General features: G+C 37.8%; 1 protein-coding gene across 1 annotated transcript in view; it reads left to right on the top strand.

Moving 5' to 3' along the window:
• Nucleotides 1–15,190, top strand: part of CDH8 (cadherin 8) — a gene marked incomplete at its 3' end in the record, with an annotated part of 138,626 nt that overhangs the window by 73,884 nt on the left and 49,552 nt on the right. Inside the window, exons 5-8 of the mRNA XM_084215306.1 lie at nt 2,386–2,573; nt 5,259–5,512; nt 12,515–12,661; nt 14,276–14,307. Of these exons, the coding sequence (XP_084071432.1) occupies nt 2,386–2,573; nt 5,259–5,512; nt 12,515–12,661; nt 14,276–14,307 (621 nt within the window). The remainder of the gene's footprint in view (nt 1–2,385; nt 2,574–5,258; nt 5,513–12,514; nt 12,662–14,275; nt 14,308–15,190) is intronic.

Raw genomic sequence — 15,190 nt, 5'->3', positions numbered from 1 at the left:
TAAGTATATATAGATATAAAATATATAGATACATAATAAATAAAATTTATATATTAATATAAATATTAATTTAATATATAATAAATCTTACATAAGATTATATATTATAAATGATATATTATAATATATAATGTAACTTTAATTTATTATAATTATTAAAATTAATAAAATAGATAATAAATATAGATACTAAATAAAATATATAATTTTATCTATCTATATCTATATCTATCTATATCTATATCTATCTATATCTATCTATATATAAAACTGGGTATTATGTATTTATTGCTTTAATGATCAGCCATAGTAATATTGGATCTGGTTGTTATTACAAATTCTGCCTTTTAAAAGGGGCCCAGTGCCACAGATTAACCACAACACTGCCCTTGGCCAAGAGCTCAGCAAATCTGACTTAATTTTTTTTTTCTTTTTGCACTGTTGAAGCACAGTTTGCATTTGCCTGGAAAGGAAAATAAGAAAGGATCAAACTTACAATAAGCCCAGGCAGAATGAAATCAAAATTCATAAGATGTAATACATGCTGCTTGCACAATAAATGGTAATGAGCTCGGGAAACAGGGTGTTCTATCAGGTTATTGTTTCCAGGCAGGACAGAAATGTATATTTATGGTTTGATTTCAGAGAGTTAGCCTCCTGGGTTTTAGAAATGAAAAAGATGAACTTTCACTACTTCTGTGATCTCTCTGAAATAATTTTAGAGGCATTTTATAAGTCACTGAAGTTTTTAACCTGGCAGTTTACCATAGAATTGTAATGAGAGGAACTGTGCACTGCTGTGCAAACCCAGGGCTTTCAAAGATGCCCAGTGTGGATATTTTGGTCAGCTCAGCACTATGACACAATTCATAATTCTGGAGAAGAATTTGTGGAAAAGAGTTAGCTGCATCACACCATTTAATTTTTTCTTAATATTTTGTAAACTATTTTAATAAATCTGAGAGCGAAATTTCAACTTAACAATGCAATCAGCTGTGCCTGGAGATTCAAACCACAAAGTGTGGACAGCAGTGTAAATGATGAATGCATAATTTAATCTCCCAAGGCACTTCACTGCTTTGGCTGCTCGTTGTTTTTGAGCCATTATGGATATTCTGAGGAATCTTGATGATCTCCAAATTATCTCTAATAATTTAGCCTAGGGACATTAAAACCAAATCCCTCTGGGATTCATTGTATAGCTAATACATGTATTTGTGAATTCCTCAGTTTCCTACCTGTTTTCAACTGTTGCTGCTGCAATCACCTACAACAGGTAAAGCAGCAACTTCAGAACATTGTTTTTGGAAAATTATTACCTGCACTTAACAGGTTGTCTTAGAACAACAGGCAGGACAGAGAAGAGCAAGGCCAGAGTCCTGTGTCAAAAACTGTTTTCATGGTCTCTTTTATCATCCTTAAATTCTTTTTGCCTGTTTTAAACCCTGAGCAGCGTTTTGTTTGATTAGCTCATGAATTAATCTTAACTTCAAAAAGAGTCAATTATAAAGAGGTAAAAATATAAGGACTCTAGAAGGAATTTTGGTATTAAATCTTCTGGTTTTTAGAGTACTGTTAAGAGCAGGGAGATACAAAAGGAAATGGGTATTTTGGGTTTTGCCTTCAACAACTTTCTACCAAAAGTAATATATCTAAATAGTTTTTTGATGCTTTTTAGCTTAAAATGTTTGAAGCAGGTGTAACAAAAAATAAAATGTTGGCAATTTGAATAGCAATTTCTAATGGATTTTAGTGTAATAAATAGTAAACTGCAACAAATAGTAAGCACAGTAATGATTACTGTGAAAAGTTATTCTTTCCAGTAAAAAAATAAAAATTGGGAGTTTCCTTGAAAGTTTCCTGATTAGTGTCTTACCACAAAAGAGAGGTAGAAGGGCTTAAACAAACAAAATGAAACTACATTTTAAAAAGTAGTAAATATTTAAAGTTATGCAGAAAATATTTGAAGTTATATAAGTATTTACACAATAGATTTTTAAAGAATTAGACCAATTTTTTTTTTTTTGAGTAAAAGCCAAATTTTTTTGGTTAAATTGTAACTCCTTGTCAATGAAATATCTGTATAAAAAGGTAAGTTGTGCAGTGTTGAAAGGAGCTCAATATTTGTGTTTGCCAACACAAAACATCCTCCCTGCAAGGCAGAAGGAGGAAACTGCTGGAATGGAAAGGACACTCAGCCACAGTAAAGTGAATATTCTTGTGCGAGGACCCCACTGTGCTGCTTTCAGTCAATCACTTGTGTCAATGGGGCTTGGATCTGCTGCACATCTCCAGAGTTGGTGTTGGGGATGTGTAAACATCAAAGAGCACCCAGGGGACACTGGGACCAGCTGTAATATTCAGTCTTTTCCTCTTATTTGTAAGGTCTCTATCACTTCTCAGTAATGGAAGATGTTGCCCTTGGTGAACCAATAGGAAGGGTGAAAGCAAATGACCTGGATATTGGAGAAAATGCCAAATCATCCTATGATATCATTGAAGGAGATGGAATGGATGTATTTGAGATCACCACGGATGCCCAAACTCAGGATGGCATTATTAGAGTGAGAAAGGTAAATCTTATCTCTGCTAAAAACATAAATGTTTATTGTGTATGCAACTACCCAGCCAGACTCAGCTCTGTGAGAAGATTTCCAGGGATTCTTTCATCTATGGATGAGGTGTTAAGCCAGCAGAGTGATGAAAAGGGGTGTCCTGGCCATGTTCCTCTGAATTTTCATTGAGAAAATTGACCAAATTGACCACTGGGGAGACATTTATGGGAGCTGGAAATGTTTATCTTATCCAGGCTCTCACATGGTCACATCATGCAGGTTTTGCTCATTTGGTTCCAAAAGAAAAGAGTAGATTAAATTCCACTTTGGTGGTGGCTTACACTTCTGTAAAATCTTGGCTGAATATTCATCAAATAACTTCTCTCAGTTATTTGATTTCCTGTGTAGCTGTTCAGAGAAAAAATAAATCGCAGTGCATTAATTAAATTACCTGATATGTGAGAGCTTAGTCTTCTACCTTTTTCTCATGTTGAGCTGTCTTCACTCAATGAACAGGGATTTCAGTGACTTTTATTAAGGAGACTGGTAGTTTCACATGACAAGTGTCGAATTTGGGCTCTAAAGAAAACCTTGTTACCTTTTCTATGCTTGTACTGTCTTGAAGTGTGCAAGGTGAGGTATTTGCATGTTCACAACAAAACCACCACCCAATTATCTACAGAAATATGGGGAGAGGCAGCATAGAAGAAAACTTCTCTAATAAAGCCAAGGAAACATTAATTGCAGATTTAATTGTCACTATTTTCTGGGGAAGGAGGAAAAAGCTTGTGCTGTGTTCTGAAAAAGAATATTAATATAATTTATAGCAGTGGGTGTTAACTGCATAGCACAGTTCAATCTAAATGAAATCTTTGTTTATAAAAAACAAAGGTAAACAAAACCCAAACCATGATATTCCAGTGAGAAAAGGTGAATCCACTGAGCACAGGTAATTAATATTCCACTCGTACCTGTCATTAAAGAGGTCAGGCAGATTGCCTGTCAAAACTTTGTGTTTTCCCTTTCTCAGTGAGTAGGTCAGCACTGTAGCTTTATTATAAACTCATGTATGTTTACTAAATTTATACTTGTTTTTCTAAAGAGAAAATTATGATATACATCCCAGTTCTTCCTTACTGTTATTTATTGTATGCTGTGGCCTCTCCTGTAAGCTGAGGCAATTAGCCTTTTGCCCCAGTTCCCTTGGCTTTATTTCATAACTGAATCCCAACCATAATGTTGTTTCATATTTTCATTTTGACAGCAATAATAATTTTGGTTCTACTCCAGTAGATGATGTATGGAGGGTACTGCTCACCAACAGATTTTCTTCAGCATAAAATCAGGGGCTTTAGACAATGCTGAGTAAATTTTCAATATGATATTCTGATTAGGCATGACTAAATGTATTGGGGTGCTGTCATTTCTGTAAAGCATATGAAAAGCAATTGAAAAAGTGCTACAGGAGCCATGATTGGCAAATTGTGAATATGCTGATTTATAAACCCCCATTCATAATTTGAAAAGCCTACTAATTTAAGAGCTGCAAAAGAGGCAAGATTTTCTTGTGTTTACTAGAATTTGTGAGAAAGAGCAAATCCCATTAGAGCTTGATTCATACCTGAAAAAAATCCACAGAATTTGAAGATATCCATATTGAAGGCTTTGATAGACTTCCTGAAGATTCCTGTTTGTGCTCTTGCTGGTATTTGCATTACAGATTCAGAGTGTCTATGTCCTCTTCTTTTTATCCCTCAGACATTATAATGCAAATCTTAATATCTTTCCAATGCTTGGCAATTTGCATCTTTGAAATTTGAATCGTTGTGAGACACAAGAGAATTATGAAGTGAATATACTGATGTGCTTCAAGACACAAACTTGAATCTCCCATAATGAAAAAGTCTAACACTCAGAAGTGTCACAGATTTGGGGTTTATTTGGTGTTTCAGTTCCTTAAATCCACTGAGTTTTCATCTTTTATGAGTTAATATAGGACTGTAAAATAGTAAAAACAGTGGTAACATGGCAGGTATATTGATAGAATAAAGTAATTTGTTTTGTGATTCTGTCTCTGGGAAAAAAAAAAAAAGAAGAAATGATAGAGAATAGAAATTGCTACAGTTTTAAGAAATTCCTGAGAGATGTCTAGCTCATTTACTCCTATAAACTGAAATACAGAAGTACTTGTAGTGCAAGAATATTGAAGTACCTTCTCATATGATTAGCTCTACATTTTGCTTCTCCTGTCCAACAAATAATAATTTCTAGTTCTTTGCATTTCTCACATTGTTGTGGAAGTAATAAAATATTTATTCTTTGTGGAGCCAGTTGAATTTATTTTCTTATCTCCTGCCACTAAAGCACTGATGAAGCGCATTATTGGTATGCAACTCGTGTCATCCCAAACAAATTTGTAGTATTTGTCTGATATGTAATTGTAATGGTATAATTCATGAGAGGCAATATTTCAGTAAATTTCTTGTGAAAAACAAGGAAACTGTGCTGTTTTCTCTGATGCTGGTAAATAAACAGATATCTGTATGTGCCTAGAAAATCTGGAGGTTGGTTTTCTGGGAGAGGGAAGTGACTGCATTAAAACTCATTCCGTGTGGGCTTAAAAATGCACATAACATCAGCATTAGGATTAATTGCTCTCTGTGGCCACCAGTAAATGACATTTCTCTTTGTCCTTCTCAACAGCCACTGGACTTTGAGACCAAGAAGTCCTACACCTTGAAGGTGGAGGCAGCCAACATCCACATCGACCCTCGCTTCCTCAGCGGGGGCCCCTTCAAGGACACAGCCACCGTGAAGATCGTGGTGGAGGATGCTGACGAGCCCCCAGTCTTCTCCTCTCCCACCTACCTGCTGGAAGTACATGAAAATGCTGCTCTCAACTCCGTGCTGGGGCAGGTGACAGCCCATGATCCCGACGTGTCTTCCAGCCCTATAAGGTAGGGCTGCTTTAAAGGGTTCTTTGGGAACGCTCCTGGCAGATCCCAAGTGTGTTCCCCACTCACTGTGTGGCTGTTTTCATGCTGTTCTGTTTCTGTGAGAATGCCTGGGTAAGATTTGGTTTATGATGTTTGATTTATCAGTTCAGATCATTTTCAAAGTCCCCAAAACGCTCCTTGCCATAGGAGTAGTCTTATGAAACAGAGGAATGCAGTGAAAATGAGAAATGTGAGTGGTTCTTATGAGAAATGAGGTTGGATGGGGTTGAATCATCAGAGTGTATCTCTGCAGTGAATTTAAATAATCCAGTAGTGTCTGCACTAACAATACTGAGTTTGTGCCATGCAGTTGTAAGGTTGTCAAAACATATTCTGCATTCCTTTGTCTAAACCCATTCCTGGTTTAAAGATACAAAGTCAGAGATGATTATGCCCATATGACTTCTGCATCTTCAGTTTACAATATTTTCCCTTTCTGATGTAATTTGAACAAAATCTTTTATTCCAGTATGATCAGATCTGTGGGTTTTATCTAATTTGATGAGCACACATGTTCCCCTCCCCCTTGGTAGTGATTGCATGGTGTGGTGAGTGTTCCAAAGCACATTCTGCTCTGTGTAGTACTGCCTGCTAAAAGCATTAGGAAAACCAACACCAAAATGTGAAATTCATAGCAAGAGCATATGTGGAGAGAGTCTATTTAATAGTAATCATCACTGTGCATTGCTGCCTCAGGGAATTTAGGGCAGGCAGCATCAGGAGGATGATGTTAGCTGTTATAATCCATCATTTTCTATCACTACCATTTTCTAATCACTGTCACTTCCATCAGGTTTGTTGCAGAGCTGGACTTTCAACCTTTATGTAAAGGTCCTGCATGATGCATATCGTAGTGCAGTATCTTCAGAATTAGAAATTCAGATTTGCCAACATGTTTGGACGCTTTAGGACTTGTGTGTGAAGATATTGGAGAGTATGTTTGAGTTTTACACAACTTCCTCCTGAGGGGCAGCTCTGATCTTTGCTCCCTGGGCCAGGGACAGCACCCAGAGAACAGCTGGATCAGGGAAAGGTTCTGCTTCTCCCAGAGGTGCTGGCACTGCCCAGGCTCCCAGGGAATGGGCACAGCCCTGAGGCTGCCAGGGATGCACAGGGGGATTGCTGGGGGGTCTGGGCAGAGACAGGAGTCAGACTCAGTTATGGGGAATTTTGAAGGATTTTTGAATGAGTTAGAGATGGGACCTCTGATGATGGGACCTTTTTGGATGATGCAATTTATTTTTCTTATCTTCTACGTAGGCAGGAAGGGTGAGTTCAGCTCCCATCTTCACCACATGGTTCAGAAGGTCACAAGACCTTTAGTTACAGGACCTTTACAGGAGTTATTGATCAATTAAACAGTGCCAACAAGGATATTTATGTTTTTGACCCAATCCTTAAATATTTCATTTTATGGACCCATGGTACAGTGTGAGCTTTCTTAGCCAATCATGTTATAACACACAAACCCACAGTGCTGCATTCTAAACTCCTTGTTTACCTTTGTAATTAGTTTTATTTTTTCCATATCTGAAACTCTAGAACTCTAAACTTTCCTTAACTTAATGTGTCTCTGCTTTAAACTCTAAATCCACATTCTTGCTTCTGTCACCTAAGTTGGGGAGCCATTTCCAAGGTCTCAGATCAAATCCTGTTTTAAATTCTATGCTTTGCCTTACAGGCCCAAAGTTCTGAGAATTAGAATGTTATTGCCCATCAGGTCATATAAAAACACTTAACATACATGAAACAGAACTGGCCTAAATTAATTAAATTAATTAATTAGTATGATTTATGTATTTTCTTTGAATAATAGATACAGTGCTTGATAATATTTAATATTTTCTAAAATATTGGTTTAATAGTTAATTAAGGAATATACAGAGCTCAATTTTCTGTGCAACTTTTTTACTCTTGCTCGCTTACCTGATTAATTTGGATTTATCTGGGAGAGCTCAAGAAAGCTTCAATTCTTCTCTTTTTTTTTTTTTTTTTTTCATTTTTTTGCATAAAAATATTTTAAGAACAAAAAAAAAATCAAGTTAGTAATTCTACTATTAAGAGGGAAAATACTAGTCAGAGACAAGTAGGGAGCAGAAGTACAATTCCTTTCCTTCCAGTTTGGAACAAAATAGGGGGCTGGCAGGTTCTAACAGGAACATACTCAAGCCCTGGTTTTATTGATTGGAATGAACATTTCAGGTGTTCCTTCTGTTATTGTATCATGTATATGATGCAGATTTTATGCATATTTTCTATGATACCAAAAATATCAAACTTTAGTTAAAAATCTGAAAAAATACAACAAGCTGTGCTAAAACTGATGAACTGTTTTACTGTTAGTGTTGCCTGGCCTTTTAAAAATCCCTTTTTTTCCCTTCAAAAAAGAATTTTAGCAAGTAACAACGACTTGTATTTCAAGGAAATTACATTTTTTCAATAGATATCTGTTCTATCAATATTTAGTTTAGACAGAGCTACTGTGTACATTTGTTATAAAAACCCAGGCAGCACAAACAAAATATGAATCACCTTCTGTGCTCCCAATAGCACGTCTGCTTTGCATTAGTCTGATACACAAAGGCTCCACACATTCAGAGGATTGCAGTGCCACAAATGAAATCAAACTTGGATATCTCTGAATGTGGGAAGAGTCTCATAATTGAGTCAAAGGACAAAATGTTAAAGAATTTAGAAAAGTTATTATCAAATACAGCCTGGAAAGAGACTTGTGGTCTTAGGGGAAGGTGTCCCTGGCTGAGGCAGAGGTTGCAATGAGATGATCTTTAGGGTCCTTTCCAACCCAGACTATTCTATTACTTTCTTTTTTCTTTTTTTAAGGGAAAAAAAAATTGTTCATCTTCATTTCTAACCAATTCACCAGTAGTTTGCTTTTAATGCTTGCTTAGAAAACATAAAGCATTGTCTGAACTTTCTCTCACTTATCTAAAGGCACAAAGCCTCTCACAGGTTTATGAGCAGCTAAACAGATGGATTTTTGGGGCTGTCCTGTGCAGAGCCAGGAGTTGGAATTCGATGATCCTTGTGGGTTAGGATAGTCTGTGATTCTGTGATGTTTTTTCTAATCCATCAGCTTTAAAATAAGCAACACAAGCTGGTTTTGGTCCTTAGCTGCCATTGTGCAGTGCATGCTTATTTTTAAGGCTGATGGTGAAAAGGCTTTACAGAGTTGGGTAATGATTGTAAATAATTGTAGGCTGCTGTGTTCCAGCCCAGTGATGGCAGGATTTTGTGTCAGGGCCACATCTGGATGCGTGGCTCTCCTTTGGGGAAGGGGCCCAGTGAGTCCAGCTGAGCTGTGAGGCTCTGCTGTGGCTGCTGTGGGCAGGGTGGCACATCCTGGGAACAGCTCCAGCCTGGCAAGATCATCCCCTGCTGGCACATGGCTGTGAGCTCCAGGGCTGGCACCCAGCTGTGGGTGGGCTCCAGGGCTGGCACCCAGCTGTGGGTGGGCTCCAGGGCTGGCACCCAGCTGTGGGTGGGCTCCAGGGCTGGCACCCAGCTGTGGGCGGGCTCCAGGGCTGGCACCCAGCTGTGGGCTCCAGCAGTGCCCACTCCACGCTCCTGGTGTTACTTTATAAGGGTGCTCTGTTCATCTGCAGTGAGTTCTCTTGGATAAAGCATGATCCAGGCACATAGCACAAAGCATGAGCAATAATGTTCCTTCCTAAACTGCAAGTGCCCTCCTATAAATCACTGCCCTTCATTGGTTTTCTCTGTGCAGAGATAAGATTCACTGGAGCAGGTTTTCCCCATTCCTGTTGGCAGAGATTTCATCTTTGGCAGCAGTTGATCATTTTCTTAATTCACTACAGGCCTTAAAAAACCAGACTCAATATTTTGTGGCTCCCCAATGGTGCAGTTGTTTATCTGTCGCTAAGTACCCTGTCCAATCTGCCTGGCATTCATAAAAATGGAGATTTACCACTCCTGGGGTGTCAGTTCTGGGGTTCAAATCTCAGCAGGAGCAGCAAAAAAAAGGGTTTCTGCTCCTATTTACATTAGTGGAAATAAGGAGTAGATCAAATAAAGTCATAACAGCAACAGTGCAAGAGCAGGACTGAGAATCCTTTCCAGGCTTCTGTTAAACCACTCTGGGTTTGCTCCTATAATTGCCATAGCAGACTCATAAACTAACCCAAACTTCCCAATAACCTGCGCTGGCTTTATGGCAATTTCAAAAGATATTATTTCCCAAGATACTATTTTCTCATTTTTAGAGAAATATATGTTTTATGTATGTTTTATGGATCTGACAATGCATTCCCATTAAAAAGAGTTACAACACCATTATCATGAAAAGGAAACTGCAAATGTGTTGTTAGTTTTCCCAGGTTTATGACACTGCAGATTTTATTTTTTGGTTTTGTAACAAATATTTATCACATTAAAATCAGGAGAGGGTTTTACCTCTTTGTTGTCTTGCAAAGACACACAACTTACGTTAAAAATGTTTCCTCTTGAATTGCTGGGTTTGTGCTGTGAGTAAATACTGCTGGGATGAGATGAAATATGATATAATAAACTCACAAATGTGTCACTCCCTCTTTTATAACTTCAAAACCTGCATGGCAGGAAGGTCGTGAGTGGAAGTTTAAGGAAGGATTGATCCTTAGAGAAAAACTGTCTTTCCTCAGTGGAATTTATGTCAAGCCCAGGTCAACTAAACATTGAATACCATATGAGCATTTCACATTTTATTTTGTTTGTGGACTGGGAAAATTTCTTATATGTTTGGTATCAGTAGAGTTCTTTCAGCATGACATAAAACTCAAAAATGAAAAGACAGTTTTAAGTGATGACTTCTTACAAAGAGTTGATTGCTGTCTTTTCTTGTTTTATTTCTTAAGTGAAATCTTAAAGCTGTGAAAGGCTGTAAGGTATTTTTTACTAACTTCACTTGTACCAGAATTTTACTTCTAATACTTTAATTGGAACTAGGGAGACATCAAAATATGGTTAAGATCCATTTTCAAAATGATTGCCTGAAATTAAATACCTGCAGCTTTATTCTTCCACACAAGTGACCTGCTTTTCAGAAATGCTGAGTTTAGTGTAGTTCCCATTAAACCACTGAGAACTGAGTATGTGCAGCTCATGAGAAAATCAGTTTACTTCAATGTCCAAATAGACATGCTTGTGTCTAGCTTGAGGCACAGATATTTGGAATTTGACTTCATATTTTTCTGATACTCTTCTTACCAAACCAGTAATTTTTCAATGAGTAGAACTAGCTCTTCTGAGAGTTTTAAACAAAATATCTAACAAATCCCATTTGGTAGTTAAGCTGGGGTTTTCCCTCTTAAATCCATTACTTGTGAAGTGCCTTACCAGTGTGATCAGGTTAGCCTTGAGCTCTGGCAATGCAGTATATAAACACTTAAACTTTGAGATTTTGATAAGTTTTCATCATTTGTAGCTTTTTTTGAAAGTGAGCTGTATCTTCCAGAATGCATTGCACAAATAATCTAATTGCAATGCAACTTTCATTCTAAATATGAAAATATCTGATACTGAAATAAATAAAAAAAAGCTGAACACAATAATCCTGAGCTTTGAAATCAGATGCTAATGCTGTGTCTATTAAAATCGATTGTGTTGGGCTGGAATGAGTTTGAGTTCATTGGAATATATTTATTGTAGTGTATAAAGGGACCTCCAAATCAGAATATTTTTTGGAAATTGCTTCTGCTAAAGCACAAACCAGAATGGAATAGCTGATTTTCAGATAACTATGCCATTCTCACTGTAGTAAAATACGTTCTTTTATTGGGGAATTTTAACAATGTGCTTGCAAAAGGTAGAAAAGTGATGAGAAAGTGACAGTCTGGAGTCACTTTTCTGGCCACTCCATAAGGTAATTGAGTGTGATACCTTATCCTAACTCTCCTAACTATTGTGTCTTGCAGTAATGCAGAACAGATGTAAAAACTGCCAGTGCATGCTGGTAGCTTCTGTAATACACAGCCACAATGGCTTAAAAGGCTTTTGTATAAATCCACAATCAGGATTCAGTAAAAGCTCTTGAAGTCAATTGCTGTTAAACCATATCAATAGTTTATCACTCAACTCCCTCTTTCCCTACCTTTCCTGACAAGAAACTGACGGCTCAATTTTGTCATTTAGTTTCTTTTCACGAAGAATTCATTAATAAAAGAACTCTGTGCAAATGGACAAACATTAAAGCTTTCTGGAGATCTGGACCTGAGCTTTAAATCATCCTCCTGCTTAATGCACCGTTGAAGCAATCCACTGCAGCTCTGGCTCCCTGCTTGGGCTGCAGAATTCACCTGGACAGCCACATTTGCAAACTCTGACTACCTGTCAGATGGAACTTGTTTGGTTAAAAATCAGTGATGTCAACCCAGAAAAGAATCAAGCCTCCAGCATTTGCAGTGTTTCATAGGAAAAAAAATGGTGATTCACTGTGGATTCAGGCAGCCCACGGAGCTGCTTGAACCATAAGCAAATAATGTGCTTGGTGAATCGTTCATGCTTCGTTAATCTGAAATTTATTGGTAAAATAAAATTATTCAGCCCTTTTTTAAAATAACCACAAAGCCCACCACTTTTGTGGCCTAATACATTACTCTTGAAATTATCATCAGTTACTGTGAAATACCATAGAAGCTGTCCAATAGATGTGATGGATTGTGTAATTAACTCTTGATCAGCACCGTTTTTCAGAGATGCTACCCAGTGAACCTGAGGGCACTTTACGACCTTCACACTGGGTATACAGCTAATTACTCCTTGGGCAATAATTATTAAGTTTTTTTAGCATCAGTTTGTCATTTTGTCTTCTAAATTATTATGCTATTGAGCTTCTCAATCCATTTGGCTATAAAACTGCAGCTCTCAGAGGGCTCCCTAAATTGTCTCTGTGACTGTATGGATTACAGCAACTTCATTAAGTAGATTACAGGGATGTCTGTTTTGCAGGTTTTCCATTGATCGCCACACTGACCTTGAGAGACAGTTCAACATCAATGCAGAGGATGGGAAAATAACTCTGGCAACACCCCTGGACAGAGAAACCAGCACATGGCACAACATCACTATCGTAGCCACTGAAACCAGTAAGTGTTTGTGTACTCTGGCTGTTCTGTTGGGTTTATAATTGATTATAACAGTGCAAACTTTATGTAATTCAGTAAAGTAAATTGTATTGGGTGTTTGAGTTAGAGAATTTTGGAAAGAAAGCTTAACTTTTGTGCAAGCTCTGTTTCTTTTAGTTTTCACATCAGCATTACTTTTTTCAGTGAAAATGACAATAGATATTCTGAAGTGATAGATGAGCACTTATGTACAGGGCATGCAGGGTAAACGTTAAAAATGGTTTAAAAAGCCCAGACCTAAGCCTTATAATTAGCTCTATTAAGACAGAAAAAATTAAAGCTTTGCTATTGTAGAAGTAAATTGAAGGCTCAACCCAGACATTCTTAATTCTGAGTGCTATTATGTTTCAGAGCCATAAATGATTAAGCACAGGGGTAATGTTGCATGAAAGTAGTGCTGTTGGATACATATGGATGACTTTACTCACAGCCAGCTCTCAACAAGAACCTGCACTGTTCAGGTCCACAGAGCCCTGGTGGCTGTTCTGCACACCTGAGTCAGGAGAGCTGCCCTGCCTGGCAATACGGGTCAGAGATTTTAATCAAGGAGAATTCTTAATTAATTTGGAGCTGCTGACAGGATCGCACACGACTGTGTAATTTATTATTCGTATTAGCACTGCATTTTAGACAATGCATGTGACAGAAGAGTATTGAGGCAAAGGAGCAGGTGGGGAAGCTGGGGCTGGCACCCTGTGTTGTGTCCTGAACTGGAACACAAGCCCTGGAACCCTCTCTGTTCTGCCCTCAGTGTGCAGCAGAACCCATTTGTGCACACACTGGAGCCAGCACTGCAGGAATATCTGTCTGCAGAGCCTGGTGACCAGTGCTGCTCACTCCTGCATGGAGAGACCTGCCTGATGCCATGTTTGCTTTTCCCCAGATCTCTGCTTTGAAGGACACAGCGTTACGGTACAGAGCATTTGAAGCTCAGTTTCATAGTACTATAGCCATGAACATAATAAATTGGGAGATAAAATATGCTTATCTGGCCCATTTCTGTTGTCTAGTACCTTTCCTGTGGGACTTGAAGAGAGATGGGGAAGGCTGATTTGGTGATCAGAACCCGAATTTATTGTGGACTACCAATGCTTATATACTGTTTTAGGAAGACTAGTAATGTTTGCTACAATGATTAGGTTAAAATCACATACACAAACTTATGCATATTACAACATCTCTTGCTTGCAGAGTTTAATGAACTTTTCTTTTTCTGGTAAACCAATCTGATTGAATCTTCTTTTAATCCTCAAAGTTCTCTTTGCTCTTGCCAAGGCATCTTGCTATCAAATCTCTCATGCTAACCAGGTCCAAAGTCCATCATCTGGCTTGTGTCCCAATATCACATCATTGTGATTTCAGAACCAAACCTATTTGGAATCCATGACACAAGGCAAAGATGGATCTGGGGGTGAACTGAGCTCCCAACTTCCAATCCTTGTACCCTGTGTTGCTCTGACCCTCCCAGGAACCTGGGGATTTCATTGCCAGCAGTGCCAATAGTGCCCTGTCACTGTGCCATATTGCAGCCCAACAATACTTTGATAAATTAGCAGAAATGCTTTCTGCTTGCGGGGAAGCCAAGCCACAGGGAAGCACATGAGGAAAGAAAGGAAGGTGTGGTTTCATCAGGCATACTTTTTCCACTTAATATCTAACCAGTTAATAATTTTAATATTTTTAAAGGAAAAATGTACAAAATGTCTATACTAATTTTCTCAGATCATGACATTTACCAAAGCATGGAAAGCAGAATTATTAGTTTGTGATCCAACACTAGTAAGATGTAAAGTGAAGCAATTTTACAATTTGTTTCCTCCAAAAAGTTAAAAAGGAACAAGGTATAAGGAATAACTTAGCAAGACACTCCTCCAGTTCATTTTTCTATCCCCTTTACATGTGTGTCAGAGCAAAGCTGCCAAAAGTGCACTTTATTAAGCCACACAAGCATGAAGTCTGCCTGTTGCATTTTCAGTTTTTTGAAACATAATTATACTTGAAAATTTTGTAAGAAATCAGCCTTGTCATTAGACTTCATGGGAGCCTCAGCATCTATTGCTATTGTAAAATTGCCTCTTATCAGACTGGCTATGAAAATAATAATGCCAATCTTGTTCTAAGCATTTGTGTTCCTGCTGATGGCTTATTTTTGCATTCCTAATATAATTATTTGACATTTACATAAAACAAGGGCCTAATTTCATAGACTACTGTCTTCGCTTATTTAAGTGAAATTATTTTTAAGCTCCTCAAGCAGAAATTTAATTTGCTTATAGAACTGTCAAACAGGGGAAAATGGGCATTTTTAGATTTTTTTTCCAAGACAGTTATAGACAAAACCTCTGTTATAAAATAACAGAAATCTGTTGGAGGCAGACACAAGCAGCAAATGCAAATACAAAGTGTGTCATTACAATGCCTTCACTGACAGCCCTATTAATGGACTGCTGATCTCTTGCAGGAAAATAAGTATGTGGGAATTGTTTGTGCAGGAACATTT

Source organism: Fringilla coelebs (genome assembly GCF_963513975.1).
Source record: "Fringilla coelebs genome assembly, chromosome: 14".
Taxonomy (NCBI): Eukaryota; Metazoa; Chordata; class Aves; order Passeriformes; family Fringillidae; genus Fringilla; species Fringilla coelebs.
The sequence above is the reverse complement of the archived record's forward strand: the minus strand, read 5'-3'. Positions and strand labels throughout refer to the sequence as shown.